This window comes from Cydia amplana, chromosome 5 (assembly GCF_948474715.1).
Source record: "Cydia amplana chromosome 5, ilCydAmpl1.1, whole genome shotgun sequence".
NCBI lineage: Eukaryota > Metazoa > Arthropoda > Insecta > Lepidoptera > Tortricidae > Cydia > Cydia amplana.
The window spans coordinates 3450647-3466003 of record NC_086073.1 but is presented as its reverse complement, the minus strand read 5'-3'; the positions used below and the strand labels follow the sequence as shown (position 1 = coordinate 3466003).

Genomic DNA, 15357 nt, shown 5'->3' with positions numbered 1-15357 from the left:
TGGCTTTTGGGTCAAAAAAGTTTCGAGATCTCTGCTGAGCCTAGCCACCCACAAATTTAAAATCTACTGAGACAAATGCAATATTGATTTCTCAGAGAAAGGATTGCACCAAATACATTGTATTGTATTAGACTCTTTAGGCCTCCAGGCGGCTAGATATGATGTTATCTTGTTGTATTTTACAGGCCAGTTGAAGGAGCACCAAGTCCGCGACCACACCACGGTTGAGAACGCCATTCCTCTCTGCACCGAAGAGCATCTCATCAACAAGCCTAAGGTAAAGCAAAAGCACATACAAAAACTTCCAAATATTTTATTTTTTTATAAAAAACGGTTTTACAAAGCCCACTACAGTTTCTTGGGAAAACCTTGACATGAGCTCTCCATTAGTCAGACCGTTCACGGAATAAATTCCTGTAATCTGTCAGTGTGCGCAATAATTAAAAGGCCATTTAGATGTCACGACCACTCGTATGCTAGTTTCGATGCATTACGTTATTTGACCAACTGATCTACCTCATATAATATGTAGCCGGCAATGTATTGGTGTGCAAAGTTAAAGTACCCCACACTAGCGTCTTTTGAGCCTCGACGTCTAGTGAGCGCTATGAAAAATGACGTCGCTGCGCAGTTGCACGTTGCGTCGAGCAGCCATAGGGTTGACTAAACTCCGACGCTCTGGAGACGCTAGTGTGAGGCGCTAGCGTGTGAATCAATGACCGAATGAATGAATGTTTTTTCTTCTTTAGACCAAGGCCCGACCGCCTGTAAAGGACTCATCCAGCCACACTATGAGCGCCACGTACGAGGACGTGACGCTGGTTCTCCCCGACGGCATGATCTGTCGCGAGTGCGACACGGCTCTAGACAGCGACAAGCATTTCCTGTGAGTACGCCTTGTTTTCAAAATACAAATACAAATTATTGATTTACCAGAATACAGTGAATATGTAGATGGTGACCTAAAATGAGTTAATTAATTCGTATATACAAAGTTTCACAGCGTCATAAGGTTTAAGGCCGCCATTTCATACCGTCACCCGTCGCCGTTTCACACGTCGTCAGCTTGCGATCACTTCAATTTAACCGCCATTTTTTTGTCGTTAAAGTTTCAACCACACGTCAGTGTGGGGCCTTAAGAGGCCACTCGCCATTTTGACTTGATACAACTTATTCATAAAAACTTTTTTTTAACAGTGGTTCATCATCCTGTACCAAGTGCTCGTTTACTTCATCGTGCTACCGCGCCATGTTGCGCCACAGCGGGTACTGCGCCGGCGCACATTCGTTAGAGGACGCGCCGCGCGACGCGCCCGCCGAGCTACACTGCGTGTGCTCCTACACTACCCGTGTGGGTGAGTATATTGCTAGCGTCACACCAAAATTGCGAAATTCGTACATTGAAAAATATCAGAAACTTCTGATATTTTTTTTTGTATGGGGGTCTAAATTTTGCATTTCCTAAATCAAAGTTTCCTTTAATTTCTATGAAATTTCCTCAATATTCAATTTCCGCTCACCGATTGGTTGACACTCGACCAATCTCAGCTCACCTAGTTCATTAGGTAATTTATGGTAGTGCTTTTAATCCTTTTAGAAATAAGAAAGGTGTTTTATAAGTCCAAAAACTCGCACTTTGTAATGACTCTGCCGAAAGTGCAATATGGACTCTTATTTCGAGATGCCAATGGGACGGACCAGGTCAAAGCTGCAGTGGATGGGTTGACACACGAATGTGCCAACAGAGAACAATGGCGACGTGTTGTGAAGCTCGTCACTATCCAAAGATCACCATGATCCAATGATCACCTTGACCACTTTATCAAGAGTGAAACGACTAAGGGCCACTTGCACCATCCCCCTAACCCGAGGTTAAGCAGTTAAACCGTTAACCCAGTGTCAAATTGTACTGGTAGCCATGGTAACTCCAGGGTTTAACCGGTTAAACCCGGGTTAGGAAATGGTGCAAGTGGCACTAAGAAGAACAGATTTTCGTGGGCCTCCCCTGATGGATCGTGTCACAAATTAACTCGTCCATCTGTGGGTCACTTTCTAGCCTCTTCAACAATGTACTATAGGTTAGGGGTCGTCCAGAAAAATAGGCCAAATATGATCACATGATTTCTGGACGACCTCTTAGGTTATTAGATTCTTTACGAAGATGAACCCAAAATCTGACTACAGTTTTACTGGGTAACTGATGATCTCTGTGACAACATGGACATCGAGAGGGAGAGACAGGCGCTGTCCGTCCGCTGCAATATGTTGGCACGTAGGTTTGCAGGGTGCACTAAGGAAGTCAAAATAACTCTATTCAGGGCATACTGCCAGTTCTTCTATACATGTAACCTATGGGTCAATTTTACGCAGAGGACGTACAGCGCTCTTCGAGTGCAATATAATGATGCCTTCAGGATGTTGCTCGGTTTTCGAAGGAGGTGTAGTGCATCGGGCATGTTTGCGGAGGCAAGTGTTGATGGCTTCCATGCGATTATAAGGAAACGCTGTGCCTCCTTGCTCGATAGGCTGCTGGGGAGTCCGAGCAGCATCCTGAAGGTATTTGCCAGGAGGTGGAACTCACCGATGATGCGTAGATGGATCGGTCTGCACTCCAGCTTTGTAAATTATGATAGTTAGTGATAAGACAGAGGACAATGTAATTTAATTTAATTTATTTGTAATATTAATGTTGTATTCGTTTTTTGTTATTGTAACTGTTATTTAATTTTTAATTTAATTTATATTCCTATGTACTAACCGAATTTGATTGAATAATGTATAATAATAATAATGTATACTAACACATATGGGTATTTTCCTGAAATAAATTTTTATTTAATTTAATTTAATTAATTATTATACAGGCACGGACATGCTGACCCACTTGCTGAGTTGCGAGCACAAGACCGCCTACATATCGGAGGACGCAGCCAAAATGAACACCGTACGCGACGACGCTTTCGCGCCTCGCCATGAGGAGCTCCCTGTTGTGAGTAGCTATCTATTTAGGGCTCCGTACCCAAAGGGTAAAAACGGACCCTATTACTAAGACCTCTGTCCGTCTGTCTGTCTGCCACCAGGCTGTATCTCATGCCGTGGTAGCTAGACAGTTGAAATTTTCACAGATTATGTACCTATTTCTGTTGCCACTATAACAACAAATACTAAAAAACCGGCCAAGTGCGAGTCGGACTCGCGCACGGAGGGTTCCGCACCATCAACAAAAAATAGAGCAATACAAGCAAAAAAACGGTCACCCATCCAAGTACTGACCCCGCCCGACGTTGCTTAACTTCGGTCAAAAATCACGTTTGTTGTATGGGAGCCCCACTTAAATCTTTATTTTATCCTATTTTTAGTATTTGTTGTTATAGCGGCAACGGAAATACATCATCTGTGAAAATTTCAACTGTCTAGCTATCACGGTTCGTGAGATACAGCCTGGTGACAGACGGACGGACGGACAGCGGAGTCTTAGTAATAGGGTCCCGTTTTTACCCTTTGGGTACGGAACCCTAAAAACGGACCTTATTACTAAGACCTCTGTCCGTCTGTCTGTATCTCATGAGATGGCCTGGTGGCATGCCACCAGGCTGTATCTCATGCCGTGATATCTAGACAGTTGACATTTTCACAGATGATGTATTTCTGTTGCCACTATAACAACAAATACTGAAAAAGTAGGGAATGGGTTTCATTTTTATTAAGTCCACTGCTACATTTTAGGTTGGTTCACTCCACACAAAACGAGCTGCTTCCCAAGGAAAATGTAACAGCCGGTCCGTGAAATTGTGCCTGGCCCGAGCGCTTTAAGCGCTCGTATGCCGCGGATGAGGAAACTATTTGAAAATAAAAACCGGTCAAGTGCGAGTCGGACTCGCGTTCAGAGGGTTCCGTACCTCAAAAGGAAAAAACGGAACCCTAATAGAATCACTCGTGCGTCTGTCTGTCTGTCCGTCCGTTTGTCACAGCCTATTTTCTCCGAAACTACTGGACCAATTAAGTTGAAATTTAACACACATATGTAAATTTGTGACCCAAAGATGGATGTGTAACGTAAATAAATGAATTTTAAATATGGAGGCCATTTTTGGGAAGTAAATGAGAAAATTAAAAATTAAGTTTTTTAAACTATATTGTGTTACATATCAAATGAAAGAGCTCATTGTAAGAATCTCAAATATATATTTTTTATAATTTTAGAATAAATAGTTTAGCAGTTATTTAAAAAAATAGGCAAAAAATGACTATTCCCAGCCCCCCCTCCCCCCCTTATCTCCGAAACTACTGGGTCTAAAGTTTTTAAAAAATACACAAGATAGTCAGACAGACAGACAGTTTTGAGGTACGGAAGCCTAAAAATAATCGCGGCACACGAGAGGTTAAAACGTTGAGAGAGGCACGTCTATACAGATCGAGTTCATTATGTGAACTCAATTCCAGATAGGATTAGATAGTCGATAGAGGAAGAAGCTATATGAGCACAGTCTATTTGATGATTGAGCTCTGAGAACCCAGAACAAAGAATAGAATATGCTTGTATATATTTATAATGTTTGTGTGTTGACTTCAGCAGCATCAGCCGACGGAGAGCGTCCCGGCGCCGGACTACGCGCCGCCCTCCGTGCTCAACACGCAGCTCTCGCTCGACGACCTCGCGCCGCCCTCCGTGCTGCAGCCCGACCAGGTAACCTTGTCTGCAGGTCGCCGACCCCTGCACTATGGGTCGGTTGTGTGTTGACTTGTTCAGCAGCAGCCGACGGAGAGCGTCCCGGCGCCGGACTACGCGCCGCCCTCCGTGCTGCAGCCCGACCAGGTAACCTTGTCTGCAGGTTGCCGACCCCTGCACTATGGGTCGGTTGTGTGTTGACTTGTTCAGCAGCAGCCGACGGAGAGCGTCCCGGCGCCGGACTACGCGCCGCCCTCCGTGCTGCAGCCCGACCAGGTAACCTTGTCTGCAGGTCGCCGACCCCTGCACTATGGGTCGGTTGTGTGTTGACTTGTTCAGCAGCAGCCGACGGAGAGCGTCCCGGCGCCGGACTACGCGCCGCCCTCCGTGCTCAACACGCAGCTCTCGCTCGACGACCTCGCGCCGCCCTCCGTGCTGCAGCCCGACCAGGTAACCTTGTCTGCAGGTCGCCGACCCCTGCACTATGGGTCGGTTGTGTGTTGACTTGTTCAGCAGCAGCCGACGGAGAGCGTCCCGGCGCCGGACTACGCGCCGCCCTCCGTGCTGCAGCCCGACCAGGTAACCTTGTCTGCAGGTTGCCGACCCCTGCACTATGGGTCGGTTGTGTGTTGACTTGTTCAGCAGCAGCCGACGGAGAGCGTCCCGGCGCCGGACTACGCGCTGCAGCCCGACCAGGTAACCTTGTCTGCAGGTCGCCGACCCCTGCACTATGGGTCGGTTGTGTGTTGACTTGTTCAGCAGCAGCCGACGGAGAGCGTCCCGGCGCCGGACTACGCGCCGCCCTCCGTGCTGCAGCCCGACCAGGTAACCTTGTCTGCAGGTTGCCGACCCCTGCACTATGGGTCGGTTGTGTGTTGACTTGTTCAGCAGCAGCCGACGGAGAGCGTCCCGGCGCCGGACTACGCGCTGCAGCCCGACCAGGTAACCTTGTCTGCAGGTCGCCGACCCCTGCACTATGGGTCGGTTGTGTGTTGACTTGTTCAGCAGCAGCCGACGGAGAGCGTCCCGGCGCCGGACTACGCGCCGCCCTCCGTGCTGCAGCCCGACCAGGTAACCTTGTCTGCAGGTCGCCGACCCCTGCACTATGGGTCGGTTGTGTGTTGACTTGTTCAGCAGCAGCCGACGGAGAGCGTCCCGGCGCCGGACTACGCGCCGCCCTCCGTGCTCAACACGCAGCTCTCGCTCGACGACCTCGCGCCGCCCTCCGTGCTGCAGCCCGACCAGGTAACCTTGTCTGCAGGTCGCCGACCCCTGCACTATGGGTCGGTTGTGTGTTGACTTGTTCAGCAGCAGCCGACGGAGAGCGTCCCGGCGCCGGACTACGCGCCGCCCTCCGTGCTGCAGCCCGACCAGGTAACCTTGTCTGCAGGTTGCCGACCCCTGCACTATGGGTCGGTTGTGTGTTGACTTGTTCAGCAGCAGCCGACGGAGAGCGTCCCGGCGCCGGACTACGCGCCGCCCTCCGTGCTGCAGCCCGACCAGGTAACCTTGTCTGCAGGTTGCCGACCCCTGCACTATGGGTCGGTTGCACCAAACTGTTCGTATCGTTAAAGAGTTCGCTAAATTTATATGTATGTAAAGTTTCATCATAGTAAAGCGCCGGGGCGCGCGGGCTGACGTTGATCAGTCTGTCAAATGTGGTTGGTGCAACTGACCTTTAATCTCTAATTAATTTTGCCAGACAAAGGTCAATGCAAGTTATTGCTAGTTTGCCACAGTCACTTGCTCCAATGTGAATGCTAGCCAAACTTGTTGATCTGTGCTGATTTTAGTTCTCCTAAAGTACTCTGTCAGTCACATTAGACACCAGGGCTTAGCATCGTAAATTCCGTATCTGTTACACTTTTATCAACATAGAAGTGCCTGAAATTTTGTCAGTGTTGAATCAAAAATCTATAAAAAATAAAAAACTACCTACCTAAAAAGTAAAAGCGTACAAATAGAAAATTTGCCCCAGGTCTGTGCCGTCCGGTAGTTAATAAGTTTTTCTCCAATATGCTCGGAAATGTTCACTTTATTGTAGCAAAAATAGAACGGGAAGTTATTCCTTATTGTCAAACTCAAATAAAAAAAAATCAGACTATCGCTGTCCTGCTCTAGCGGACGGGAAGTAAAAAAACAATACAGTAATAACTTATTACTGTAGTGTTTTTTACTTTTTAAAAATAAAAAACACAAATAGCCAATTATTGTAGCCGCCGGCCGCGTCTACACGACCCGATCAGCTATCATTTCAAGCTATAGGATAGAGTGAGTGAGATAGGATGATAAACGATCTTATATGTCTCGTTCTAACAAGACCGTCGTGCTCGTGTATGATCGTGCGAATACTGCTTAATAAAATCAAATATTATTTTTATATTTTTTTAAGGATCTCATCCGTGTTCATATACATATAGCTGGTCAACCAAATCTTGTCAGTAAAAAAAGGCGCTAAATTCAAATTTTCTATGGGACGATATCCCTTCGCGCCTACATTTTTCAAATTTGCCGCCTTTTTCTACTGTCAAGATCTGGTTGACCAAGTATAGCTTATATTGCACAATTATTATTTTGTATTGCACAATTATATTAATTGAACGAAAATTGATTGGTACTGAATGGCACAATAAGTTTGTGCCTTAAACTTTTAAAAAATAATTAAAGAGGGAAATTGTTTTTGACATTTTTGTCGTGAAGGTTCGATTCGAGTGATACTTTATGCTTAAATATTTATTGTTTTACTTTATTTCCTCGCATGTTTGGAGAAAAGCACTATATATGCCTCGGCAGGAATAGCAATTCGTGGATTCGTCTTCTTTGTCGGACTCCGCTTCGCGTCGTCCGACAAAATCGAAACTCATCCACGAATTGCCCTTTCCCGGCCTCTGCAATAATGTACTATTAATTACTCGATGCACAGAAAGCACTTGTCGACAACTGTTTTTAGGGTTCCGTAGCCAAATTGCAAAAAACGGAACCCTTATGGATTAGTCATGTCTGTCTGTCTGTCCGTCCGTATGTCACAGTAAACTGAATAGTTTGCGCGAGAGACACTTCCAAAGTGGTAAAATGTGTGTGTCCCCCCCTGTAACTTCTAAAATAAAAGAATGATAAAACTAAAAAAAATATATGATGTACATTACCATGCAAACTTCCACCGAAAATTGGTTTGAACGAAATCTAGTAAGTAGTTTTTTTTTAATACGTCCAAATCCCCTAAATACGGAACCCTTTATGGGCGAGTCCGACTCGCACTTGGCCGCTTTTTTTAAGTACTGCCAATGTGTTTGGTCAAGATGCAGCCGACAAGTAGTCATTTTCGGTTAAGGCCGTAAAGCTCTGTAATTGATATAATATTTCCAGCACGACCAGGAGCTCCTGAAGGACGCGTACGACCGTCCGCTGGCCACGCCGCGGCACGAGGAGCCGAGCTACAGCCTCGGCGACTTCGAGCCGCTGCCACAGGAGCCACCCCCGCAACCTGACTTTGAGCAACTGTAAAAGTGTTGCAGAGAAATGAATAGATCAGATATAGGGGCAGTCCCTCCGTAGGCATGCTATTGACTTTGTGGATAACAGCAGCTGCTTGCCATTGACTTGTTGGGAATATGCCAGATAGTAATAGTAATATTGACAGCTAACTTGCTTAGCATTTCTCCTAAGACTAATACTGCCCCCAACATGGATGTAAACAATAAAATAAGGGGTGTATTTACTAAGCAATATACATTAGTACTACAGTACTACAGCAGGCGCAGGCCTCCAAAAGAACTTAGTATTTTGGAAGTCTTAAGTAACCTTGTTTATGATGGCAAGATGATATTAATTCATATTGCAACTGTATATCTTTTTGTGGATTTGTAGTATAGACACTATAGACATGGAATATAAGTAAAGTAAAATTATCATTATTGGATAAAAAAGTTGCAATTTCAGAAGAAGTACTAAATAGTACACATGTAGCAACTTAAAGAGTGGATCTATTACTTTCAAACAATATACATTACATACATTATGTTTACGATTATATAATAAGTGTCATGTCATGTGAAAAATCTATATTTTAGCATATATTTTAAACTTAGACAATATATGATACTATGAAAATTTCTTAGTTTTCTTTCTCCTCTTCTTGAAAGTCAGTGTCACTTTATTGGTAACCCCATAGTCTTCAATGGTGCTATTATCATTGTCCAACACAAGTGAGTCAAAACACAAATTGTAGGTCTTCCAGATGTATTTCCAAGATATTTTCACTGTGCTGCCTGTCCTTTGTTGGTAGATTTCAAAATGCCTTGCAACAGCTTTTTTGAGATCCCTTACTGACACATTTTGTGGGACCTAAAACAAAAATAAATATTTTAGGGACATTTTTAGGGTTCCGTACCTAAAGGGTAAAAACGGGACCCTAATACTAAGACTCCGCTGTCCGTCCATCCGTCCGTCCGTCTTGTCACCAGGCTGTATCTCACGAACCGTGATAGCTAGACAGTTGAAATTTTCACAGATTATGTATTTCTGTTGTCGCTATAACAACAAATACTGAAAACAGAATAAAATAAAGATTTAAGTGGGGCTCCCATACAACAAACGTGATTTTTGACCGAAGTTAAGCAACTTCGGGCGGGGCCAGTACTTGGATGGGTGACCGTTTTTTGCTTGTTTTGCTCTATTTTTTGTTGATGGTGCGGAACCCTCCGTGCGCGAGTCCGACTTGCACTTGGCCGGTTTTTACACAGTTCAATCTAGCCCCAAACTAAGCAAAGCTTGTACTATGGGTACTGGGCAACAAAATACATACTTAAGATAAATATAATGTATACTTAGATACATAAATAACATTCATAACTTAAGAACAAATGTCCGTTATAAAAAAAAATGCCGATACCAGGATTCAAACCCGGGACCTCCTGCTTCATAAGCAGCATCACAACTGACTAGGCTAGGAGTCCGTTAAAACAGTGATACATACTTGGTTGGTGTTATAGAAAAGAGAAATAGGGTCAAAGTTTATGGCATTCATACGAATAGATGATTTCAAGGCTTACGAGACAACAAAATATTGATGCTTACTTACAATAACTTTCAAAGTAGGTTCATCCTCTCGTGATATGTAAATTGTAATAGATTGCCCATGTTCAACTGCAATCTGCAAAGAACAAAGAAAGAATAAGGTAAGTTTATGTAAACTTAGTCTGTTTTTCTCAAGAATAAATGCTTTAATTTTACCTGAGCAAGGATTTCTTCTAGTATAATATCAGTCGGCAAATCGGAAAGCAAAGGATCACAACTGAGTAAAGTGCACACGGTAGACTTGGTTACTTCAAGCAAATCGTCGTGAGATAGCGTACTGGACACGTCTTCGGATTCGGTCTCTTCCATTTGTGATTAAATTGAAAGCCACAAATTTGAATTTTGTTAGTGTGGTTTATGCAATTAGTTCTTCTAAAAATTACGTAATAAAACAGTCCACCTATTATTATTATTATCAGACTAAGTTTATTCCAAATACCAAAGTCAACAAATAAAATAAAGTAAATAAACCGCAAAAAAGCTCTTTTGACACATTAAAGCTGTCAATGTCAAAGGTTGAGACGATTCCAAAACTAGTAATTTAATTTAAGTAAGGTGTAATAAAATTAAAAACACTAACTATATTTGGTCAAAACAATTTCAAGCATAGAAAGAATCATACTATCTTTGTCTTACACTAGTACTAGCACCCAAAAGAAAAGGATAAGTATAGTTTTTTTTGTTCTTACTTACTGACAATTTGGTTTGACCAACTATATACTCATCTGTAACTATACTTGGTCAACCAGATCTTGACAGTAGAAAAAGGCGGCAAATTTGAAAAATGTAGGCGCGAAGGGATCTCGTCCCAAAGAAAATTTAAATTTCGCGCCTTTTTTTACCGACAAGATTTGGTTGACCCATGAAGTTATAATGTTTTAAACTGGAGTGAACTGTCACTTGTTTTGCCATACGAATTGGAACCTTATCACCAAGACAGAAAGTTGTTCGTACCAGACTAGAGAAAACGGTCCACTTGAGATAGAAATACCCGAGCCCTGTGTCTCACTCGCACATGTTGCCAATGTTAAAAAGATACCACTGTGGTAGAAATCATATCAATATACTACTGAAATTAATTACCTTCTTATACAATTTTAGTGCTATATTCAGATTACAGTTCTGATAATATATTTTAAGTAATTTGTAAATAATTATGATGTCAATATTATTAACTGATTAAACCAAACATGCGCACAACAAATAAAGCATTTATATTTAACATGGTAGAAATTGTAGTAACTTTGAATATTAATTGGTATCCCAAACTTTTCGTGTATTTTCAAAATACGTAAATGGCGCCGCTCAGAATTTATTCGTATAATATTTAAAAAAATGGTTAAAAAATGATGTGTGAGGGGTTGTAGAAGTGAAAGCTATGCTGATTGTGGAATATTTTTTCACAGATAAATCACAATTATTCAATTTTATGATAAAAATACAAAACGATATTGTCAAACTCATTAGGGTGACTATGATGTCGGCACGATGTGGATCGAATTCTTATTACGTACTTAATGTAAAAAAAAGTTTACATAAATAGGTATATCTTTATTTCGGCATGTTTAATTATTTGGGTGACGTAATGAGAGCTATATCAAAATTCCAAAATTGCCAAAATTTAAATCCAAAGGCCTTAAACATTACAGACTCATATTTATGTGATTTATACATAATATTTAATTACTGAAACGTTGGTTCAAACTATTTACATATATGTAATCGATTCTATATAGACTGAACACACATTTCCGTCTGTAGACAAAGGCGGCAAATTTGAAAATTTTGTTGCAATCACAGATCTACGATGAGCAGAGATGTGACTTATTTGAAATACTTGTATTTAAAATGCAAATACTAAATGCAAAATACCTATTTTGTATTTTGTATTTAAATACCTTTTGAAGAAAACTATTTTGTATTTTATTTGAAATAGTTTTTGGGACCTATTTTCTATTTTCAAAATACAAAATACTTTATAGTAGGTAATGTAGGTAGGAGTTACAATCTCTTCTGATGTTACAATCCTGGCAACTCTCTCATACTGTTGAATCTGTTTAGTAACGTCGCACATGACCACAAGCGTAGCGAGTGGTTAAAAAAGTGGAATCTTGAGTGTTGCGAGGGTTTCAAGGTACGAGAGGAGAACAAACTTTTCTGCCCTGATGAAAGTTTTCTGCACAAACGAGACGTTTTCATCACACTAACGAGAGGCATTATACTAGCTGTAAAACATTACAAATCTAAATTAATGCTTTTAAAAATTGTCCGTTATAAACCATCATCCATCCATCCTTCCGGTTAATATGAGCAAACAACTAGAAATTTGCACTTTAGATAGAGGACTAATTGACACACTGTTTTCAAAGAATGAAGAGAGTCTTTTCAATTCGGATATTCTGAGTAATACTTTTTAATTCAGACTAGGTATTCACTATTCAGAGTACCTTTTATCGCAAAGTATTTGTATTTTTAAAAAGTATTTTGAAAATACCTATTTTGTATTTTGTATTTGAAATACAAATTCAAAAACTATTTTGTATTTTGCATTTGAAATAGTATATCAAGGAAGTATTTGTATTTTGTATTTAAATACTTTTTATAAAGTATTTTTGACATCTCTGACGATGAGTACGATGACGCTTACGGTTAATGAATAGCTGAAGTGTGCAAAAGGGAAGCCATCACGTATATGAACACACCATGAGTATGATATTGATAGTGATAGGTATTTTGTTAAATTATTAAGAGCATAAATAGTGTAAGATGTCGGTTTACACAGTTAAATGTAAGTTTTTATTTCATTGTGTGCTAATATTTGATAATTTTAGGTGAAAAAACCTAAATTGTTACGCTACGCTAGGGCTTGGAACCCTTGGAACGCGAGTCCGACTCGCACTTGGCCGGTTTTTCCCTTTTGAGGTACGGTACGATATTTGAAAATGTAATCAATTACGACTAAATTAAGTAAGGTTGTGTGAAGCGTTTTACAGAAGAGAAAAAAAACTATAAAATAAAATAAAATAAATAAAATAAAAAATAAAATAGCCTTTTATTTCTTGCGAATTTTTAACATTGTTTGGTGTTTTAGAATTAGTCTAAAGTTAACTTATAATTTTAATAATGTTCTAATATTATAAATGTTTAATATTTGGCAAGAACCCCGTCTTCGCAGATGAAGGCCTCCTCCAGAGTTTTCCACTCGTCTCTATCTTGAGCTATTTGCATCCAGTTTTGACCAGCGATATTTTTTATTTCGTCTTCCCATCTAGTAACAGGTTTTCCTATACCCCGTTTTCCTAGTGGCCCTTTCCATGACGTCACATTTTTGGTCCAGCGCTGGTCCGGTATTCGTGATACATGTCCCGCCCACTTCCATTTTAGTTGTTTGGCGTGTCTAAAAAAAACTATATCCATCCCTTTTCTGGGGCAATTATACCAGCATACGGAAAAGACAGTATGATTCTCTCTGACTATGCACGAATGATAAAAGATTTTGGCCAAACTATACATTTAAACTTATCCTAATATCCCACATACATATGACTTATGGTCACCCTAATTAGAACGAGATGCAAGGCTCTGGTTTGACTTCTCATGTGGACACACTTTTTGGCCAGTGTACTCGATCCAGTTTATTCTTTAGGTCCGTGGGTTGACCAGCTTTATATACTCATAAGTCGAGCAAAACAAAGAGGCACGGCCGCACCATCCTTTTCTCGAAGCGGTTCAGGCCATTTTCGACGTCCTGTAATTTTGTGCTGGCTAAAGCTTTGGTTTCCTCCGATAGCGATAGCGGTGCCGTCATATAGCGGCCGTCTCCATACAAATACGATGACATCCATATTTAGCCGTATTATTTAGTATGGAGACGGCCGCTATATGACGGCACCGCTATCCTAGGAAAACCGATCTTAAGCTAAAGTCTATTTTTTTATTCCGTAGACTGAAATGACAGTTAATAGTATGAACATGAAATGTCATTTCATACTATTAACTGTCATTTCAGTCTACCGAATAAAAAAATAGACTTTAGAACCCTGAATTTTCAGTGACATATAGAGTCTGGCTAATGAAAGTTGAGACTGAGATAACGCAGGAATTTCAATAAAAACCGCACCTGGCAATAAAATTACTATGAAATTAAATGACAGCTTGAAACTGACAGCTTATTTGATAGGAAAAAAAGTTGCCATATAAAAAAACTTAAATAAATCTCAGTCTCAACTTTCATTAGCCAGTCTCTAGGGCTTAACATGTTGTAGATATATTCTCAAAAACATTACGCGTATAATGTGGCATGGGTATGAGTATGACCTTTGAGAAAAGTGGTAGCTGACGTAACACAAGAAGTAGTACCCGAAAAGAAGGACTACCTACAAAAAGAGATAAGATCCCATCAAAAACATTACATGTAAAAAAATGCAAGTCTCGCAACGCAATTCTTCAACTACAAAAAAGTTTTGAGATGTAATGTGAAACTAAGGCGGTTATTTTAGTCAGTGCCAGGGGGGTATTAAAACCGTATTTCAATAAGATATCTTTAATTTTTAATACGTATAATGACTTGGCCATCGCACTGCTACATAATGACATATCACATATGATATATTAGTGAATTTCTAATTTTCTATGGAACGATATCCCTTCGCACCTACATTTTTCAAATTTGCCGCCTTTTTCTACTGACAAGATGTGCTTGACCAGCTTATAATAAAACTGATTAATTTACGTGTTTTGGAACGATTATCAAGATAAATTTACCCACTTTCTAGATATTTTTTCGTTGGCAACACTTATATTTAGGTCCGTATTGTACCATAAACTCAAAGAATGAATTGTTCATTTATTTGTTATTTATTTTGAGTTCATGCAAAAAAATATGAATATTTGCGTTCACTAAAAGTGTTTAAACTGTTGTTCGTTAATTTTTGATATAAATATGTTTTTTTTAATCATTTGAATTTTAGAAATTAATCACTTATTGACAAAATATTGTAATACATGCGCAATACGGACTTTCAAAATCTGTATTACCAGGAGCAATTTGAATTTACCCATAAAATAATTCAATATTTTTCATTTTTAAATTCCACAATTAATTCTTTATTTTACTATACACAAATCAAATAAACTCCTACTCTTGAATGTTACTATGAAACTACGATTTAATGCACCATGATTTTATATTAGTCTAGTCATTTTCAGAGGTCTATAAAAAGCAAGGCCCCAACGTTCTCGGTTCTCAGTACAAAATTTATCTGTCAAGCCGTAGCCATTTTGGTGGTGGGCAAGCTGTGTATGTGTGCGTTAAAATGTGTATGTTTGAGTTTATTGCACGTTTCTAGGGATGTAGATTTGTCGATTTTAATCATGTTATATATCGATACTCTCTACACAGCGGAACGTAATAGCGATTAATTGAAGCTTCGATATCTTCGATAATGAATACTTTATAAATTTTATAATATAATAATAAACTCTATTATTGCAAAAAACATATTTTATTTGGTTTTAATGTAACATTTATATATGTGGCGTTCCATGCCTCCTTTAGACAATAATTCAAATAATTATAACGGGGTCATAATTAAGAGCAACTTATAAGTAAA

The 15357-nt window shown here is 40.4% G+C and overlaps 2 protein-coding genes across 2 annotated transcripts in view; one reads left to right on the top strand and one right to left on the bottom strand.

The window, feature by feature from the left end:
• Positions 1-8179, top strand: part of LOC134647814 (uncharacterized) — a 28979-nt gene extending 20800 nt beyond the window's left edge. The window contains exons 16-21 of the mRNA XM_063502141.1: positions 186-277; positions 750-886; positions 1198-1355; positions 2865-2989; positions 5012-5119; positions 8036-8179. Coding sequence (XP_063358211.1) covers positions 186-277; positions 750-886; positions 1198-1355; positions 2865-2989; positions 5012-5119; positions 8036-8173 — 758 coding nt within the window. The 3' untranslated portion in view covers positions 8174-8179. The remainder of the gene's footprint in view (positions 1-185; positions 278-749; positions 887-1197; positions 1356-2864; positions 2990-5011; positions 5120-8035) is intronic.
• A 524-nt stretch (positions 8180-8703) lies between these two features.
• On the bottom strand, positions 8704-10096 carry LOC134648412 (U11/U12 small nuclear ribonucleoprotein 25 kDa protein). Its single transcript, XM_063502933.1, has 3 exons — positions 9902-10096; positions 9750-9821; positions 8704-9013 (listed from the first exon to the last, which is right to left on the bottom strand). Exons 1-3 carry the CDS (start codon positions 10052-10054, stop codon positions 8771-8773), a joined length of 468 nt encoding a protein of 155 aa, XP_063359003.1. The 5' UTR covers positions 10055-10096; the 3' UTR covers positions 8704-8770.
• Positions 10097-15357: the final 5261 nt, after the last annotated feature.

What these genes read in the sequence shown, in the direction of transcription:
- LOC134648412 (XM_063502933.1), bottom strand. Translation starts at nt 10,054, where the DNA reads ATGGAAGAGACCGAATCCGAAGACGTGTCCAGTACGCTATCTCACGAC. An exon ending in TAGAAGAAATCCTTGCTCAG is followed by an intron (nt 9,822 to 9,901) that starts GTAAAATTAAAG and finishes TGTTCTTTGCAG; the next exon opens with ATTGCAGTTGAACATGGGCA. An exon ending in AACCTACTTTGAAAGTTATT is followed by an intron (nt 9,014 to 9,749) that starts GTAAGTAAGCAT and finishes TTTTTGTTTTAG; the next exon opens with GTCCCACAAAATGTGTCAGT.